General features: G+C 45.2%; 1 protein-coding gene across 6 annotated transcripts in view; it reads right to left on the bottom strand.

Moving 5' to 3' along the window:
* The window catches only part of dmtf1 (cyclin D binding myb-like transcription factor 1), a 109,894-nt gene that overhangs the window by 39,299 nt on the left and 52,813 nt on the right, over positions 1 to 17,782 (bottom strand). For all 6 annotated transcript variants that reach the window (XM_072241742.1, XM_072241748.1, XM_072241747.1 and 3 more), the window contains 3 exons: positions 5,948 to 6,024; positions 1,669 to 1,826; positions 1,547 to 1,579 (listed from right to left, as the gene is read on the bottom strand). In XM_072241742.1, coding sequence (XP_072097843.1) covers positions 1,547 to 1,579; positions 1,669 to 1,826; positions 5,948 to 6,024 — 268 coding nt within the window. The remainder of the gene's footprint in view (positions 1 to 1,546; positions 1,580 to 1,668; positions 1,827 to 5,947; positions 6,025 to 17,782) is intronic.

The following is a 17,782-nucleotide window of genomic DNA, read 5'->3' as shown; positions in this document are numbered from 1 at the left end:
TAATGCCACTGACTTTTATTTTCATCTCACGCAGGCATCAACTACAGGGAAATAAATGCTGGCCCCGTCAGATTCAGCAAAATAAAAGAAGATCTTAAGGATAATTCACTGAAAATAAGACATTAAAGTCAAAGTTAAAAATTTCCAATAAACTGCTGGCAGTTGTTTTGATTTCTGTATGCATAGGGCTTGAAAATTTATTGCGCAATACCACAATTCTATGCACTGGATTGAATTATATTAAAAGCTCTTTTTTGCAGGTTGTTAATGTCACCACACTATTTCTGAGCTTACACTAACACACAGAGACACCGTCATCATCACTGTCATGCCAAAGGTATTCAACACATGTTTTGGCACCTCTCTCTTTGGCCTCATACAACCTATAACTTCAGGAAAACCTCAACGTAATGACCCATCTGAGCAGTGTGAAACCCATGATATGGCACTGATTTATTACAGATAGAACAGCATAGTGTGGGTCCTTTCTCACTGGCATTTAGGAGAACGCGTGAGGATCTCGTCAAAACCTACTGAATGTTGAAAGGACTAGATAGGGTGGCTGTGGAGAGGATGTTTCCTATGGTGGGGGTATCCAGAACTAGAGGGCACAGTGTCAAAATTGAGGGGCAACCCTTTGGAACGCAGGCAAGGAGGATTTTTTTAGCCAGAGAGTGGTAAATCTGTGGAATGCTCTGCCACAGACTGCGGTGGAGGTCAAGTCTGTGCGTGTATTTAAGGCGGAAGTTGATTGTTTCCTGATCGGTCAGGAATTGAAAGGATATGGCAAGAAGACAGGTGTCTGCGGCTAAATGGGAACTGGGATCAGCCATGATGGAATAGCAGAGTGGACTCGATGGGCTGAGTGGCCTAATTCTGCTCCTGTGTCTTCTGGTCTAATGTTGTGCCGACACTCTAACCTGCTCCAAGATCAATCCAACTCTTCCCTCCTACATAACCCTATCATCTACATCTAAGAGTCTATTAAATGTCCCTAATGTATTTTCCTCTGGTATTTTCCACCACATAGACCTGAGACTTCTACATGTAATTTTAAAAAGCCTCAGGCCTGTGTGGGGGTGGAAAATTGGAGTTTCCATCAGTGTGCGGTTGTCTAAGAGTTAAGCAGGCCACTCTAATTTGGGCATGTCTGGTCTGATCAATGTTCTGAACTACTAGCCCAGGTACCCTACTCCAGTGGAAGTCAGTTACCGACAGAGTGCTGCCAAGGGTGGGGTGGGGAGGGGATAGAAATTATCTCATGCTAATGTCTGATTGTACATTAACAGCAAGTTTAAGTTTAATTGTCATTTACTCACACATGAATAGCCATGAATACAGCCAAATGAAAAAGGAAATGAATCTGGGGCCAAGGTGCAAATCATAGTACAAACAGTCACACACAGCACATAGAGAACACATAATTACGATAGCAGTAAAAAGTCACAATAAAAGTAACAAAGTTACAGATGGAGAAGATGAAAGATGTATTTGAAATGAAAAATGTTAAATGACTTAGAATAATAAAAGATAACAAAATACATACTCTTTGAGCTTTTCAATTTCTTGTGGTGTGTACCTGAAAAGAAGAATTCAACATGGTTAAGCAATTTAATCATGTAAGATTATTTTCAGATTTTTAAAATGTTATGAGAATACATTTCCTACTTTCCCACGTGATTTCTGTTGTCATACATTCGGAGCACCCTTCTGTAAACTGCGAACAATGGCCGGTTAAGACCCCTTGCAATCGTTCGGTAGAAATCTTTTCTTTCATCTTTAGACATTTCAAATATGACTTCTGTAGCATCGCTTAGACCATGAATCTACGGAAAGGCACGGAAAATAGGAACAGTGTTTTAGGATATTAAAGATTACAGATTAGCTTTATTTGTCACACGTACATTGGCACTTGCGTTAATGACCAACCAACACACTCTGAGGATGTGCTGGGGGCAGCCTGCGAGTATCGTCATGCTTCTGGTGCCAACATGGCAGCATAGTCTATGAATTACTAACCCTAACCCGTACATCCTTGGGGCGTCAGAGGAAAGCGGAGCGCACGGAAGAAACCCCTGTGATCATGGGAAAAACGTACAAACTTTTTACAGACAGTGGCGGAAACTGAATCCCGATCACTGGTGCTGTAAAGTGTTATGTTAACCACCGCACTACCACACCACCTTTAACACTGCATTGCTCAAAAGCAGTGATCTTCATGTGTCAGACATCGGCAACCTTTCTGTGCAGGGCCAATCGTGTATTCACTGTGTGGTTCTAACATTGGAAGGATGTTCAAGGAGAACAGTGGGGTGGAAGAGGTACAGGAAACTACTGGATTCTATGATGTTCAGGAATTTGGAAGAGAAGAGTTTAGAGATGCAGGACCAATGAAGCCAATGTGTTTAAGCTTTAAACTGGAAGCCTCAAGGTAGTGAACTCCTATCAGGGTACTGTTGGTGAAGAGGATGAGGAGAGGGGGGACAGGGGGAAGGGAGGAAGGGGGGAAGGGGAGAAGGGGGGAAGGGGGAAGGGGGAAGGGGGAAAAGGGGAAGGGGAGAGGGGGAGAGGGGGAGAGGAGAGGGAGGGGGGAGAGAGGGGGAGAGAGGGGGGAGAGAGGGGGGAGAGAGGGGGGAGAGAGGGGGGAGAGAGGGGGAGAGAGGGGGAGAGAGGGGGAGAGAGGGGGGAGAGAGGGGGGAGAGAGGGGGGAGAGAGGGGGGAGAGAGGGGGGAGAGAGGGGGGAGAGGAGAGGGGAGAGAGAGGGAAAGAAAGAGAGAGAGGGGGGGGAGGACACAGACATGGGCAGTAGCATTGATTAGATGAGGTTTACTGAGGGAAGAATATGGGCGTCCAGAAAGAAGATTTGCAAACCCACACACAAAACACTGGAGAAACTCAGCAGACCAGGAAGCATCTATGGAACAGCCAACGTTTCGGGCTAAGGCCCTTCTTTAGGACTGAGAAGGAAGGGGAAAGATGCTAGAATAAAAAGGTGGTGGGAGGGAAAAGAAGCTAGCTGGAAGGTGATAGGTGAAGCCAGGTGAGCAGGAAAGGTAAAGGACTGGAGAAGCAAGAATCTGCTAAGAGAGGAGAGTGGACCATAGGAGAAAGAGGAGGAGGAGGGAACCCAGGAGGAAGGAATAAGCTGAGAAGTAGTAAGAGGTCAGAGTGGGGAACAGAGGGGGAGGGGGGAAGGCAGGAATTTGTTACTGGAAGGAGAAATTGATATTCATGCCATCAGGTTGGAGGCTACCCAGATGGAATACAAAGTGTTGCTCCTCCATGCTGAGGGTGGCCTCATCTTGGCCCAAGAGGAGGCCAGAGACCGACATGTCGGTACGGAAATGGAAATTAAAATGTTTGGCCACCGCGAAGTCCTGCTTGTGACGGACGGTGCAAAAGTGCTCAAGGAAGCAGTGTCACCAATGAAGGGTCGACCATGTTGGTCCGCCATCTTTTTCTTCAGTCATTCTGTTCTCTGTTCTTAGCTACTAGAGTTTTGAAGTTCTACGTTTTCAATTCTCTTTGTTCCATTAGTGCCTAATAAAACAATTGTGAAGCCATGAGTTTTATGCCTCCTTCCTGACTTCTGAAAGAACCTTCGATTAAAATCATTGGAATCCCACAGGCACGAAGGGTGTTTCAGCAGCCAGTAAGGCCAGGGAAAAGTTGTGACAGAGCTGGACTAAGTGGTGGAGAAAATGTTCAGGAGCTAATGTGAGAGTCAAATGAGGGTCTGAAGCTGCAATCAGCTTGTTTCAAAAGAAGATGACGACTGGGGATGAAGATGGTGAGAGAGGCCAAGCAACTTAACGAAGACAGTGAAGATCAGTGAAATCACTCATGGTGCTTGGCTCTTCAGCACAGAGGAAGGGAAGAAACAGTGAGGAGTAGCTCAGTGAGGGGACTGGAGGAGAATGAGGAGGAAATAGAGAGAAAAGTCCAGTGAGAACCTACATAGCAAAGACCAGACAGTCTGTAAAGATGATGGCTTAATGGTCCTTTTAGAGGATAGCTCTGGATTTAATCCTAAAGGGCTTTAACTCCTGGGATGTTTTCCAGAAGGACCTGTTATCGTGCTGTATCTCTAAATGAAAAAAATAATAAAATGATAAAATACATAAAATAATGGACATTGAGGTGCGGTTGGACCAATTGGACTGAAAGGAATGAAATTTATTATTAATGACCCAACTCGTGAAATCTGTTGTTTTACAGTGCAATATTAAAAAATGATTATAAATTACAATAATATATAAAAATAAAAATATTGCAAAAAGAACGCAAAATAGTAAGGTAATAGTTCATGGACCATTCAGAAGTCTCAGGACAAAGCAGTTGAGTGGAGAGGGAATATTATGAAAGGATTTGACAGAGTGGACACTGAGAGAAAGTCTCCTCTGGTGGGGAGAACTTCTTAGCAGAACCAGGGGCTCAGAAATCCAATAGGAAATTCAGAAGGATTTTCTTCACTGAGAGTGCAGTGGGAATATGGAACTTGCTGCCAGAGGGAGTTGTTGAGGTGAATAATGTAGATTTTGTTTATCTTGAGATAAAGCACTGTAACGGACTCTTCATGCCTGTGCAGTCCAGATGTACTTATGTGGCCAATTAACCTACCAAACTGCACATCTTTGGAACGTGGGACCCTGAGGAAAACCACACAGTCACAGGGAGAACGTACAAGCTCCTTATGGACAGAGGCAGGAATTTAACCTGGGACTCTTACGCTGTAAGCGTTACATTAACTACTGTGCTGTTGTATCACTCCATCCTATGACACCTGGCATTCCCAGGCCATCTCCCATTCAAGTACTAACCAGGCTTAGTGAGCATGCTCAGTTTCTAAGATCAGACAAATGGGGTGTTTTCAGGGTAGTGTGCCTGTAGACTACGTACAGTATGTATTTTAGAGAAGGTTGGACCAGATATGATGGGGATGGAAAAGATGGCGGATGCTGCAATCGAAAGCAAAATTAACCCCCTGGAGAAACTCAGCAGGTCAAGCGGCATCTGTGGAGCAGAGGATCTTGCGGCAGCATCAAGGTGAAGGGAAATGCATCAGAGAACCGTGCCAGTGATTTAACCCAGGAATGAGGGGAGGAGACTCAAGGGGACTATGAACTGCGACATGGGCTCTGGGTCAGATAGTTCACTTCCCTGCTGCACATCCTACATAATATTCATCGGGTTTACTTAAAAATCGAGGTTCTTGATTAGTAGGGGTGTCAAAAGTTACAGGGAGAAGGTTGGTGAAAGGTATAGAGAGGGATAATAAAGCAGCCATGATGGAATGGCAGAGCAGACTAGATGGGCTGAATGGTGTAATTCTGCCCCTATGTCTTATGGTCTTATAAACTTCTGTAAAATATGAAACCCATGGTCTTAGTTGGCAACCTTAGCTAAGGCAACAACTGAGCAGTATCTGTTGGGGGGGGGGGGTAGAAACAGTGAAAACAGACGGAATTGTTGACATTTGGTGTTGAAACCTTGCAGCTGGACTGAAGATCTGTACTCATGTGTCTCTCATGCCCTTTCCTCCCACAAGATGCTGCCTGACCCAAGAGATTGGTTGTAACACCAGAATCCAGCACCTGCAGTCTCTTGTGTGTGTGTGTGTCCATCATCTTAACCATCTCACCTGTAGGTAGTACCTGTAGGCCTCCATCACCTTAACCATCTCATCTGCAGGTAGTACCTGCAGGCCTCCATACCTTAACCATCTCACCTGTAGGTAGTACCTGTAGGCCTTTATCACCTTAACTATCTCAGCTGCAGGTAGTACCGGTAGGCCTCCATCACCTTAACCATCTCATCTGCAGGTAGTACCTGTAGGCCTCCATACCTTAACCATCTCACCTGTAGGTAGTACCTGTAGGCCTTTATCACCTTAACCATCTCAGCTATAGGTAGTACCTGTAGGCCTCCATCACCTTAAATAGCTCACCTGTAGGTAGTTTTCAATATTGCTCATTAAGACGTCTATCTCTTCCTTTGACCACATTCCCTGCTTCCACTTGTGACCTGGATTTTAAAAAAAAGTATATTTTCAAAGATATTTAAATGAGAAATCATTGAGAGCAGTTATTTAACAGGTTAGAGCTTCAAGTTCACAATACTTCATTTCCACGGAGAGAATAACAGAGATAAATTGGTTTATTATCAATACATACACCGAAAAATTTTGTTTTGCACGCCATCCATACAGATCAGATCATTACATAGTGCATTGAGGTAGAGCACAGTAAAACAATAACAGAATGCAGAATAAAGTGCAACAGCTACAGAGAGAGTGCAGTGCAGGTAGACAATAAAGTGCAAGATTATAACGAGGGAGATTGTGAGGTCAAGAGTCCATCTTATTGTACTAAGGAATTGTTTAATTGTCTGTTAACAGCGGGGATACAAAGAAACACAATAGAATCAATGAGAAACTACAAAGACGCACGAGTAACCAACGTGCAAAAGACAACAAATTGCACAAATACAAAAATAATAATAATGAACAAGTAATAAATACAATTGAGAATATGAATTGTTACATAGAACAGCACAGTACAGGAACAGGCTCTTTGCCCACAATGTTGAGCCAAACCAATTAAATTAGTAACTCAAATGGCTAACTAAACTAATCCCTTCTGCCTACACAATGTCCAGATCCTTCCATTTTGCCTGTTGAAACAACTCTTAGAAGTCCCTGATGTATATCCCTTTACCACTACCCCAGGCACTGCATACCAGGCACCCACTACTCGCTGTGTAAAACACCTGCCCTCACATCTCCTTTGACATTATTCCCTCTCACCTTAAATGCATGGCTTCTGGTTTTTGACATTTTAACCCTGAGAAAAAGTTGTTTGTCTTCTCCACGTGTGCCTCTCACAATCTTATAAACCTTGGCCAGATCTCCCCCCAGCCACTCCAGAGAAAACAACCCGAGTTTGTCCAACCTCTCATTATAGCACATACCCTCTAATCTAGGCAGCATCCTGGTACACTGCTTCTGCACCATCTCCAAAGCCTCAACATCCTTCCTATAATGGGGTGACCAGAAGTGTATGCTCCAGATGCAGCCTAACTTTTAAAAAGTTTTATAAAGCTGCACTAGAACTTCCTGACTCGACTAATAAAGGCAAGCAGGCCATATTCCTTCTTAACCGCCCTATCAACCTGTGTCACCACTTTCTATTCCTTCTTAACCACCGTATCAACCTGTGTCACCACTCTCTATTCCTTCTTAACCATCCTATCAACCTGTGTCACCACTTTCAGGTAACTATAAGCTTAGATGCCAAGTCCCTCTGCTCATCAACACTGTTAAGGGTCTTGCAGTTAACAGTTACTATCTCTTTACATTTGATCTACCACGGTGCAAAATTTCACATTTGGCAGGGTTAAACTCCATCTGCCATTTCTCTGCCTACATCTGCAACTGATTCATATTACAGTGTATTCTTTACCAGTTCTATGCTATCCACAATACACCAACCTTCATGTCATCTGCAAACTTACTAATCCACCCAGCTACATTTTCATCCAGGCCATCTAGAAACATCAGAAACGGCAGAGGTCCCAGTACAGACTCCTATGGAACACCACTAATGATGGACCTCCAGCTAGAAAACGTCCCTTCGACAACTACCCTCTGTCACCTAAGGGTAAGCCAGTTCTGAATCCAAATGGCCAATTCACCATGGGCCCCATGCATCTTAATCTTCTGGATGAGCCTCCCAAGAGGGACTTTGTCAAACACCCTACTAAAATCCATGTAGACAGCATCCACAGCTCTAACTTCATCAATCACCCTCAGCAAAAAAAAAACTCAATCGAGTTTGTAAGACACGAGTTGTCCCACGGTGTTCTCAATGCTAACTGAATGCTACTCAAGTTTCCACTTGTGTGTTGTGCAATTATTTCCAATGCAGTGGTGTTGGATATGGGGTTCCTCCTCACCACCTGAGATAGACATACCTCTGTGGATCGCATGTCACGTTTCAGGAAACAGACGGAGTGACTTCCTCCACTGGGTTAAGTGGGGTGACTGGCCAATCGAAACTCATATTAATTTAAAGGTTAATTTAAAGGTTTTAAAAATTTAAAGGCAGAACCGTTTCTACCAACAGGAGAAGGGGCAAAGGCGGGTTACTGGCACTTTAAAACCAGTTGCTTTGGGCAGATGGGGCTTTATCAGCCATGATTGGCAGCTTATCTAGAAGGAAAACTCTGATTTCAAACCTCCACTGCCTTGCGTCTATACACACTCGCAGGGAAGGCTTCAGGAGTAAACGCTGAGGGAAAAATCTGGAGCTGGAGTCCCTAAGGCAGTTTTATGTTGAGTTCAACACTGACTAGCAACTCTTGCGACGCTGCTGGTGTCAAACTGTATCAGTCTCTGCCGTTCCTTTGGGTGAAGAGGGGCAAATTGATAAACAGGCAGCAGCTTGCTCTTCATATTGACCTGGCCTGGCTTGCATAATTAGACAGCTAGGATGATCCATGGTCGACCCTGACTGACGGAGGCCTCATCTAAGCTTTGATTATGGATGGCAGGGTGGAGATATGTCTCTACCAAAGGAGTGTAAAGTGCTCCCTCCTCGCTAACCTGCAGGTCATCCTTGGGCAAGGTGTAGCACCTGCATGCCCCCACGCATCCTGGATCAGGGTCACGTGAAGCTGTGGGAGCAGGTGGTGGATAGTCTTATGAGCAGCTGGTGCACATCATAAGTCCTGGTTACGAGATCACTGACACTGGGCAGACAATCTCTGAAGAGTTTTGATTTAATGGCTGGGGTCACCTGTCTTGTAAAGACACTGCCCAGAAGGAGGCAATGGCAAACTACTTCTGTGGAAAATTTTGCCAAAAGCAATCACGGTCATAGAGACCATGATCGCCCACGACATATGACATGGTACATAATGATGATGAAAGCTTTGGTGCCATTTTAAGATCATAATGATCAAAGATTTGAAACAGCTAATCGTTGTTTTATAGTATTTGACATATTCAGTCTTTCAAATTTCTGGTCACAGGAACACAGATTAGCACACCTACAGCTTTTGAAAATAATTTCGGGGAAACATGGTGGCATAATGGTTAGAGATACGTGGTAGCTCCTGAGACCCCAGGGGCTGTCTGTACAGACTTCTGTCTGTGGTTTTCAACAGGGAGCTCCAGTCTCTGCCACAATATGCTGGTAGGTAGCTTGGCTGCTGTGATTTACTCCTTGGTGATGGTTAATCTTTAAACATTTGCTGGGTATGTTTGGGGGAGAACAAGTTATGGGGGACAAGGAGGTAAGAGCGGGAAACAGTGTGACTAATGGAATTGCTTCCCAGGAACTGAAATGGACCCACAAAGCTCTCAATTTTTCTTTTGTCTATGTGCTAATATATAAGAGCATCTTAAATGTCCCTAATGTATCTGCCTCTACCAACACCCTTGGCAGCACCCACCACTCTCAGTGTATAGAAAATTCTTGCTCTGATATCTCTCTTATACTTTCCTCCAACATATAGCACACAACAGTACAGACCCTTTGGCCCACATGCACTGAGAATCCCACCAGCTTTCTCCTGGAAGTCCTAGAGGGAGGATTGCTCCAGTGAGACCAAAATCTAAGGTCAAGGCAAAGGCAGTCTGCTCATTGCTGACAAACGAATTCCGTACCTTTCCATTCTGAGACAACGCAATGCCCCTTTGAGATTTCTGTATCTGGATCCCCTAAAGCTTTTTCTTACATTCGAAGTTAAAAGAAATGTACCAAAATATGTATATGTCACCATATACGAACTTGAGATTTGTTTTCTTGCAAGAAGAAATACACAAAAGAATATTAAAGAAATACACTAGAATTTATTAAAAACTGTAACTAACAATGACTGATAAACAATCAATGTGCAAAAGAAGACAAATCACACAAATACTAAGTAAATAACACTGAGTTGTAGAGTTCTCCAAAGAGTCTATAGGTTGTGGAATCAGTTCAGTGTTGAGGCAAGTGAAGTTATCCTTGCTGGTTCAGGATGGTTGAGGGGTAATAACTATCCCTGAACCTGGTGGTGTGGGATCTAAAGGTTCTTTCAATTCATTCAACCGTATCTAATTCTATTCTTACCAATGAGTAAATGCCATGACTGTATCCCACTTCAGTGAGATGGGTTTCCACTGTCATCCACTTTGCACTAACACTGATTAAAACTATTTCTTATATAATTATGCCCCCGCCACTTCTCTACCTCTCTGTTTATTTTTAGATACAGCAGTATCAAGCCCGCCTTGTCCAACGAGTCCACGCCGCCCAATTATACCCATGTGACCAATTAACCATTTAGCCCACTGAATCTGCTCCATCATTCCCTCATGGCTGATTTATTTATTTTCCCTCTCAACCCCATTCTCCTGCCTTCTCCCTGTAACCTTTGACACACTGTCTAATCAAGAAGAATCTAACAACCTCCACTTTAAATATATCCAATGACTTGGCCTTGAGAGCCATCTGTGCCAATAAATTCCACAGATTCACCATCCTCTGGCTAATGAAATCCCTCCTTATCTTTGTTGTAAACCAGGGTTCCCACAGACTCTTTTGTTAAAGCTAGGGGTTCATGGCATAAAAAAAGTTGGGAAATCCTGTTCTAAAGAGACGTTCTTCTATTCTGAGGCTGTGCCCACTAGTCCTAGGCTCTCCCACTATTGTGAACATCTGCGCTATCTAGGCCTTTCAATATTCAGTAGCTTTCAATGAGATCCCCCTCTCATTCTCCTAAACTCCAGCAAGTACAGGCCCAGAGCCATCAAACGGTCCTCAGACATTATACCTTTCTTTCCTGGAATCATTCTTGTAAATCTCCTCTGGACCCTACTGTAACACTTAAATTTGCTCTGTTATCATCCTCAATGTAGTGTTGTTATGAATTGATCTGTATGGATGGTATGCAAGATTTTCTCTCTACTTTAGTACATGTGACAATAATAAATCACTTTGCCCATTTACAAGTTAGGAAAACGTTTAACTGGAGTAAAGGGAAATATGAAGCTATCAGGCAGGAACTTGGAAGTATAAATTGGGAGCAGGTGTTCTCAGGGAAATGCACAGCAGAAATGTGGCAAATGTTCAGGGGATATTTGCGTGGCATTCTACATAGGTATGTTCCAATGAGACAGGGAAAGGATGGTAGGGTACAGGAACCATGGTGTATAAAGACTGTTGAAAATCTAGTCAAGAAGAAAAGAAAGCTTGCGAAAGGTTCAAAAAAACTAGGTAATGATAGAGATCTACAAAATTCTAAGGCTAGCAGGAAGGAGCTTAAGAATGAAACTAGGAGAGCCAGAAGGAGCCTTGAGAAGGGCTTGGTGAGCAGGATTAAGGAAAACCCAAAGGCATTCTACAAGTAAGTGAAGAGCAAGAGGATAAGACGTGAGAGAACAGGACCAATCAAGTGTGACAGTGGGAAAGTGTGTATGGAACCGGAGAAGGTAGCAGGGGTACTTCATGAATTCAGTATTCACTACGGAAAAGGACCTTGGCGATTGTAGGGATGACTGACAGTGGACTGAAAAGCTTGAGCATATAGACATTAAGAAAGGATGAGCTGGAGCTTTTGAAAAGCATCAACTTGGATAAGTCACTGGGAATGGACTTGATATACCCCAGGCTACTGCGGGAGGCGAGGGAGGAGATTGCTGAGCCTCTGGCAATGATCTTTGCATCATCAATTGGGACGGGAGAGGTTCCGGAGGATTGGAGGGTTGCTGATGTTGTTCCCTTTTTCAAGAAAGGGAGTAGAGATAGCCCAGGAAATAATAGACCAGTGAGTCTTATTTCAGTGGTTGGTGAGTTAATGGAGAAGATCCTGAGAGGCAGGATTTATGAACATTTGGAGAGGCATAATATGATTAGGAATAGTCAGCATGGTTTTATCAAAGGCAGGTTTTGCCTTACGAGCCTGATTGAATTTTTTGGGGATGTGACTAAACACATTGATGAAGGTAGAGCAGTAGATGTAGTGTATATGGATTTCAGCAAGGCATTTGATAAGGTACCCCATGCAAGGCTTATTGAGAAAGAAAGGAGGCATGGGATTCAAGGGGACCTTGCTTTGTGGATCCAGAATTGGCTTGCCCACAGAAGACAATGAGTGGTTGTAGACGGGTCATATTCTGCATGGAGGTCGGTGACCAGTGATGTGCCTCTGGGATTTGTTCTGGGACCCCTCCTCTTCATGATTTTTATAAATGACCTGGATGAGGAAGTGGAGGGATAAGTTAGTAAATTTGCTGATGACACAAAGGTTGGGGGTGTTGTGGATAGTGTGGAGGACTGTCAGAGGTTACAGCGGGACATCAATAGGATGCAAACCTGGGGTGAGAAGTGGCAGGTGAAGTTCAATCCAGATAAGCGTGAGGTGGTTCATTTTGGTAGGTCAAATATGATGGCAGAATATAATATTGATGGTAAGACTCTTGGCAGTGTGGAGGATCAGAAGGATCTTGGGTTCAAGTCCATATGACACTCAAAGCTGCTGCGCAGGTTGACTCTGTGATTAAGAAGGGAGTGTACTGGTCTTCATCAACCATGGGATTAAGTTCAAGAGCCGAGAGGTAATGTTACAGCTCCATAGGGCCTTGGTCAGATCCCACTTGGAGTACTGTGCTCAGTTCAGGTCACCTCATTACAGGAAGGATGTGGATACTGTAGAGAGAGTGCAGAGGAGATTTACAAGGACATTGCCTGGACAGGGGAGCATGCCTTATGAGAACAGGTTGAGTGAACTTGGCCTTTTCTCCTTGGAGCGACAGAGGATGAGGGGTGACCTGATAGAGGTGTATAAGATGATGATAGGCATTGATTGTGTGGATAGTCAGAGGCTTTTTCCCAGGGCTGAAATGGCTAACACGAGAGGGCACAGTTTTAAGGTGCTTGGAAGTAGGTACAGAGGAGATGTGAGGAGATGTCAGGGGTAAGTTTTTTTATGCAGAGTGGTGAGTGCAGGGAATTGGCTGCCGGTGAATACAATAGGGTCCTTTAAGAGACTCTTGGATAGGTAGATGGAGATTAGAAAAATAGAGGACTATGGGTAACCCTAGGTAATTTTTAAAGTAAGTACATGCTCGGCACAGCACTGTGGGCCAAAAGGCCGATATTGTGCTGTAGGTTTTCTATGTTTCTATTTACCTCAGCCAGGAAACATTCCCAGCAAGGACCTAATTATACAGAGATATTTCTGATGGCATCAACCACACCAAACTCCCTATACAGTGTTACGTACCCCGTAACTGGGTTGCCAAACCAGCAGAAATGGATCACTCAGTTGGAGTCTGGTTTACTAGAACTAAGAAAGTTTTATTAAAGAAACAAGCAACACAGTACTCTAATCAAAAGGATAATAAATGCAACAGTTCAGCAATGATAAACACACATGTGCACAGAATTAAGATAACAGGATCAATCAAGCTCTATCGTTGTCTAGGGGTAAATGACCAGTTTCAAAGTGACGCAAAGTTCAGTTCAGTTCAGTTCGTAGTAATCGCTGCCGTGAGAGATGGACAGTGTGGGGGAAGGAGAGAGAGAGCAAAACGAATGAATATTCAAAAACGGCTTCCACACACAGACCTTCGCAGTCAGCTTTCGGGCGAGTCCTTTGTGATGTCATCTGAGGTCACCGACCGTGACCCCTCCGTTTCCAGATACGATCGTTTCTCTGCGGTGAACCCGGCACCCAGGCAAGGGTGGACACACACCAGGTTCCCGCCGATCATGCCTTTCCACCCTGTGCGTCTATGGCCTGATCCCGCAACCGGCCTTCCAAAACTTCCCACCGACTTGTGAGAGACGCACCGCTTCCAGGGTCTCCTTACCTCGGGTGTCGTGTGTGTCCTGCCTTAGCGAACCTGTCCCTTTTTATCCCCCTGCTGGGGTATCGCCTGTCCAACACTTCAAACAGTTCAGGGTTCAAAGGGGGAGCCGATCTTGACAGCTCTCTCCTTCTGTTACTCTCTCTCCCGTCCCTTCATTACACATCTCCAAATGCTGCTCCATTGTTTTCCTTATCTCTCTCTCTCTCCCGAAGACAGGTGGCAGACCAACTACTGATCCCACTGGTGTCAGCACAGGACAGCTAACATCTTTATCTATGTGTATTCTTGTCACACTTCCCCGCTTTAAGGATTTTTTTTACCGGGGGTAAAAATTACAAACATGAATACATTATTTGATACACACAAATATACATCTTTATCAGCTACTTGGCTAATACAGCGAATTTGAAGTTGTCAACACCTGACAGACAGTCAGCAATCACATTTTCTGTTCCTTTTATATGTGTTATTAATAATCTCTTAGACCAGGCTCCAACTTAGCAAACTTCATAGTGGCCAAAAACACTGATGAATTGCGATCAATGTAACCTCTCATTGGGTTTCGTCCCGGACCACAATAACAAGGGTCGTCCCATTCCGACTTAGTTTTCTCTCGCAAGGGCTTAGTAGGAGGGGGAGGGGTAGTAACCGCAGAGTTATTGCAAAACTTCCTACAGTACCCCACCATCTCCAAGAGCCTTCTGAGGGCCCTCCTGTCTGTCGGCGTTGGGATGTCAGAGATAGCCCGCACTTTAGCTTGCATCGCTGCGCGCCAGCTGCCCCTGTGTCACCACAGTTCCCAGGTAAGTGGCCTTCGTGTGGCCGAACTCATTTTTTTCAAGGTTCACTATCAAGCTGGCTTCAGACAGTCGTATTACATTGCCAATACACACCTCTGTGTTCGTCAGCCCTTTTGTCACTGAATTACTCATTCTATATGAGTATTGTTCGCTAGGCTGGCCTAGTGTAACAGACACCACCCAACGTCCCAGTCCCAGTCCTGTGTGCGAGTCGTTTAATTACTTCTCCTAAAGAGTCGCTTTGTTCGGGGATTAAGGGAGAGACCTTATCAGCAGAGCTGGCCAAAACAATAGCCTTCTCCCATCTGGTCGATACCATACTCATCTTTTCAAAATGGTTTTTTCCTCTTATCGGGGGACCCTAGCTTCATTGATTTCCGCGCTTACACCGACTAGGTTTGTTAGCATATCAAAAACCTGTGACCGTCTCAGTTCGCGTCGGCCATAATCGATAACATCCTTCCTTCTGTGCAGCCGGTAAACCTCTTTCATGATTCCACCAACTGTTTCCTCCAGCACCTCAAAATGTCCACTGAGGGGTACCTTGTGGGCCAGGTTAAAAATCTCATCCCCATAACTCTTTTGCACCACCTCCCATTCCTCATCCGTGGGTATGGTACTTGGTCTCCCTTTCTTCCTTAGCACTTCCTCCTCCACACAATAGCCTACTGGCTCCCTTCTTAATTCTGCGTCTGAGAGAGCTGTCTCTGCCAAAACCATCAGCCCCTCGTCTCGCTCCTGCGCCTGCACAAATTCTTTCCTGGCTAATGCTAAGTCTGTCTCAGCTCCCTCCCTACCCCTTGTTTCACTACACTCCTTCTTTTCACTTTCTACCTCCTTCTCGTACAAGGCTGGCAGAAGCGTCTCAGCTAAATTTACTACCGCAGTCCCGTGATGAACCTGTGAGTCCATGGGCGGGGCCTCAATGCTGGCAGGCTGACCTGTCAATCTCATGGCTGGGAACACGATTCCCCCTGCGAGGTCATTACCGAGCAAGACTTCCACACCTTTCATCGGTAATTTGGACTTCACCCCGATCGTGACTAGTCCAGAGACCAGGTTGCTTTGTAAATGTATCTGGTGCAAAGGGATGGCCTCCGTCCCTTCCCCAATACCTTTGACTTTGACCTCCCCAGTCTGGGTCTCTGAGCTAAACTCTAATACACTCTTCAGTATCAGTGACTGACACACTCCCGTGTCTCTCTAGATCCGCACTGGAACTGGTTTTAACCCCTCCTTCACCGACACCAATCCGGCCGAGATAAACCTCTCGCGCCCTTCCCGAACTTTGGCAGACCTGTCCTTCCCTAGCGGTTCGTTTACCAGCTCGATACAGCCAGTCAAAATCGCCGTTTTTCCTTTTCCCGTCTCCTTCTTTGGGGCAAAGCACCTGGACGCAAAGTGTCTGACTTTCCCGCAATTATAACAGACGACCCCAGGAGGCTTCCTACCAGACTGCTCCCGGTCTACCTTATCCTTCTCACTAGACCCCGGCACCCCGGCTTACTTTCTGACTTTTCTGGTGGACTCTCCCAGCCGTCCTGACGACCCTTTTGGTAGCCTTTACTCGGGGCAAACTTCACTTTATGCGTCAACGCATACTCATCCGCTAACTTAGCAGTTGCGGCTAACGTGGCTGCCTCTTTCTCATCTAGGTAGGGTCTCATACCCTCAGGGGCACAACCTTTAAACTGCTCAATCAGGATCAGCTGTAGCAGTCTGTCATAATCCCCCTCTACCCCCTTTGAGGCGCACCAACGCTCACAATATGTCTGCATCTCACGGGCAAACTCCAAATACGTGCGGTCCCACTGCTTCCTCGCATTCCGGAACCTCTGCCGGAATGCTTCCGGGACCAACTCATAAATCCTGAGGATGGCCTCTGTTACCACCTCATACCTCTGGGCATCTTCCGCGGACAAAGCTGAGTAAGCTTGTTGGGCTTTCCCTTTCAGTACACTCTGAAGCAAAACAGCCCACTTATCCCTCGGCCAGTCCTGACTTGTAGCAACTTTTTCGAAATGGAGAAAGTACTGATCCACGTCGGTATCGTCAAATGGGGGAACCAGCCTAACCTCCTGGGTCGCCCGGAACCCTCCACCTTGGTTCGGCACGGGCCCCTGCTCTGCCCTTATCTAACTTCTCCAGCTCAAATTCCCTTTCCCTCTGCCTCTCTCTCTCTTCTCGCTCTCATTTCCTCTCTTTCTCTTCTCTCTCCAACTGTCTGTCCCTCTCTTTCTCTTCTCACTCCAACTGTCTGTCCCTCTCTTTCTCTTCTCGCTCCAACTGCCGCACCCGGAACTCGTGCTCGAGTCTCAGTTTTTCAAGCTGCACCTGTACCGCGTCTCCAGCAGGTTTTTCAATAGACCACCCCCAGCTCGCCTTGGGGAAACACACCTTTAGATACATAGTGCTCTACGATAGCTCTGTGTATCTCCTCTCTCCTCATAGTCGACTTCCCCTTAGCAAGATTCAACCGTTTGGCCACAGCTACCAATTCCGATTTCCTGGCATCCTCTAATGCCTCCAAGGTCGGCGCCTTTATAATTTCCTCAGCCTCTATTTCTGCTGTTTGTCTTTTCTTTCTTTCGGGAATTTTGACCCAATCAATTTACTCCGTCCCAAATTTAGCGTTCAAAATAGCGGACGAGAACCCCACTTATGTTACGGACCCCGCAACTGGGTTGCCAAACCAGTAGAAATGGATCACTCAGTTGGAGTCTGGTTTACTAGAACTAAGAAAGTTTTATTAAAGAAACAAGCAACACAGTACTCTAATCAAAAGGATAATAAATGCAACAGTTCAGCAATGATAAACACACGTGCACAGAATTAAGATAACAGGATCAATCAAGCTCTATCGTTGTCTAGGGGTAAATGACCAGTTTCAAAGTGACGCAAAGTTCAGTTCAATTTAGTTCAGTTCAGTTCGCAGTAATCGCTGCCGTGAGAGATGGACAGTGTGGGGGAAGGAGAGAGAGAGCAAAACGAATGAATATTCAAAAACAGCTTCCACACACAGACCTTCGCAGTCAGCTTTCGGGCGAGTTCTTTGTGACGTAATCTGAGGTCACCGACTGTGACCCCTCCGTTTCCAGATACGATCGTTTCTCTGCGGTGAACC

This window comes from Mobula birostris, chromosome 23, assembly GCF_030028105.1.
Source record: "Mobula birostris isolate sMobBir1 chromosome 23, sMobBir1.hap1, whole genome shotgun sequence".
Taxonomy (NCBI): Eukaryota; Metazoa; Chordata; class Chondrichthyes; order Myliobatiformes; family Myliobatidae; genus Mobula; species Mobula birostris.
Note: the sequence above shows the minus strand (reverse complement) of the source record. Positions and strands in the feature narration are given on the sequence as shown.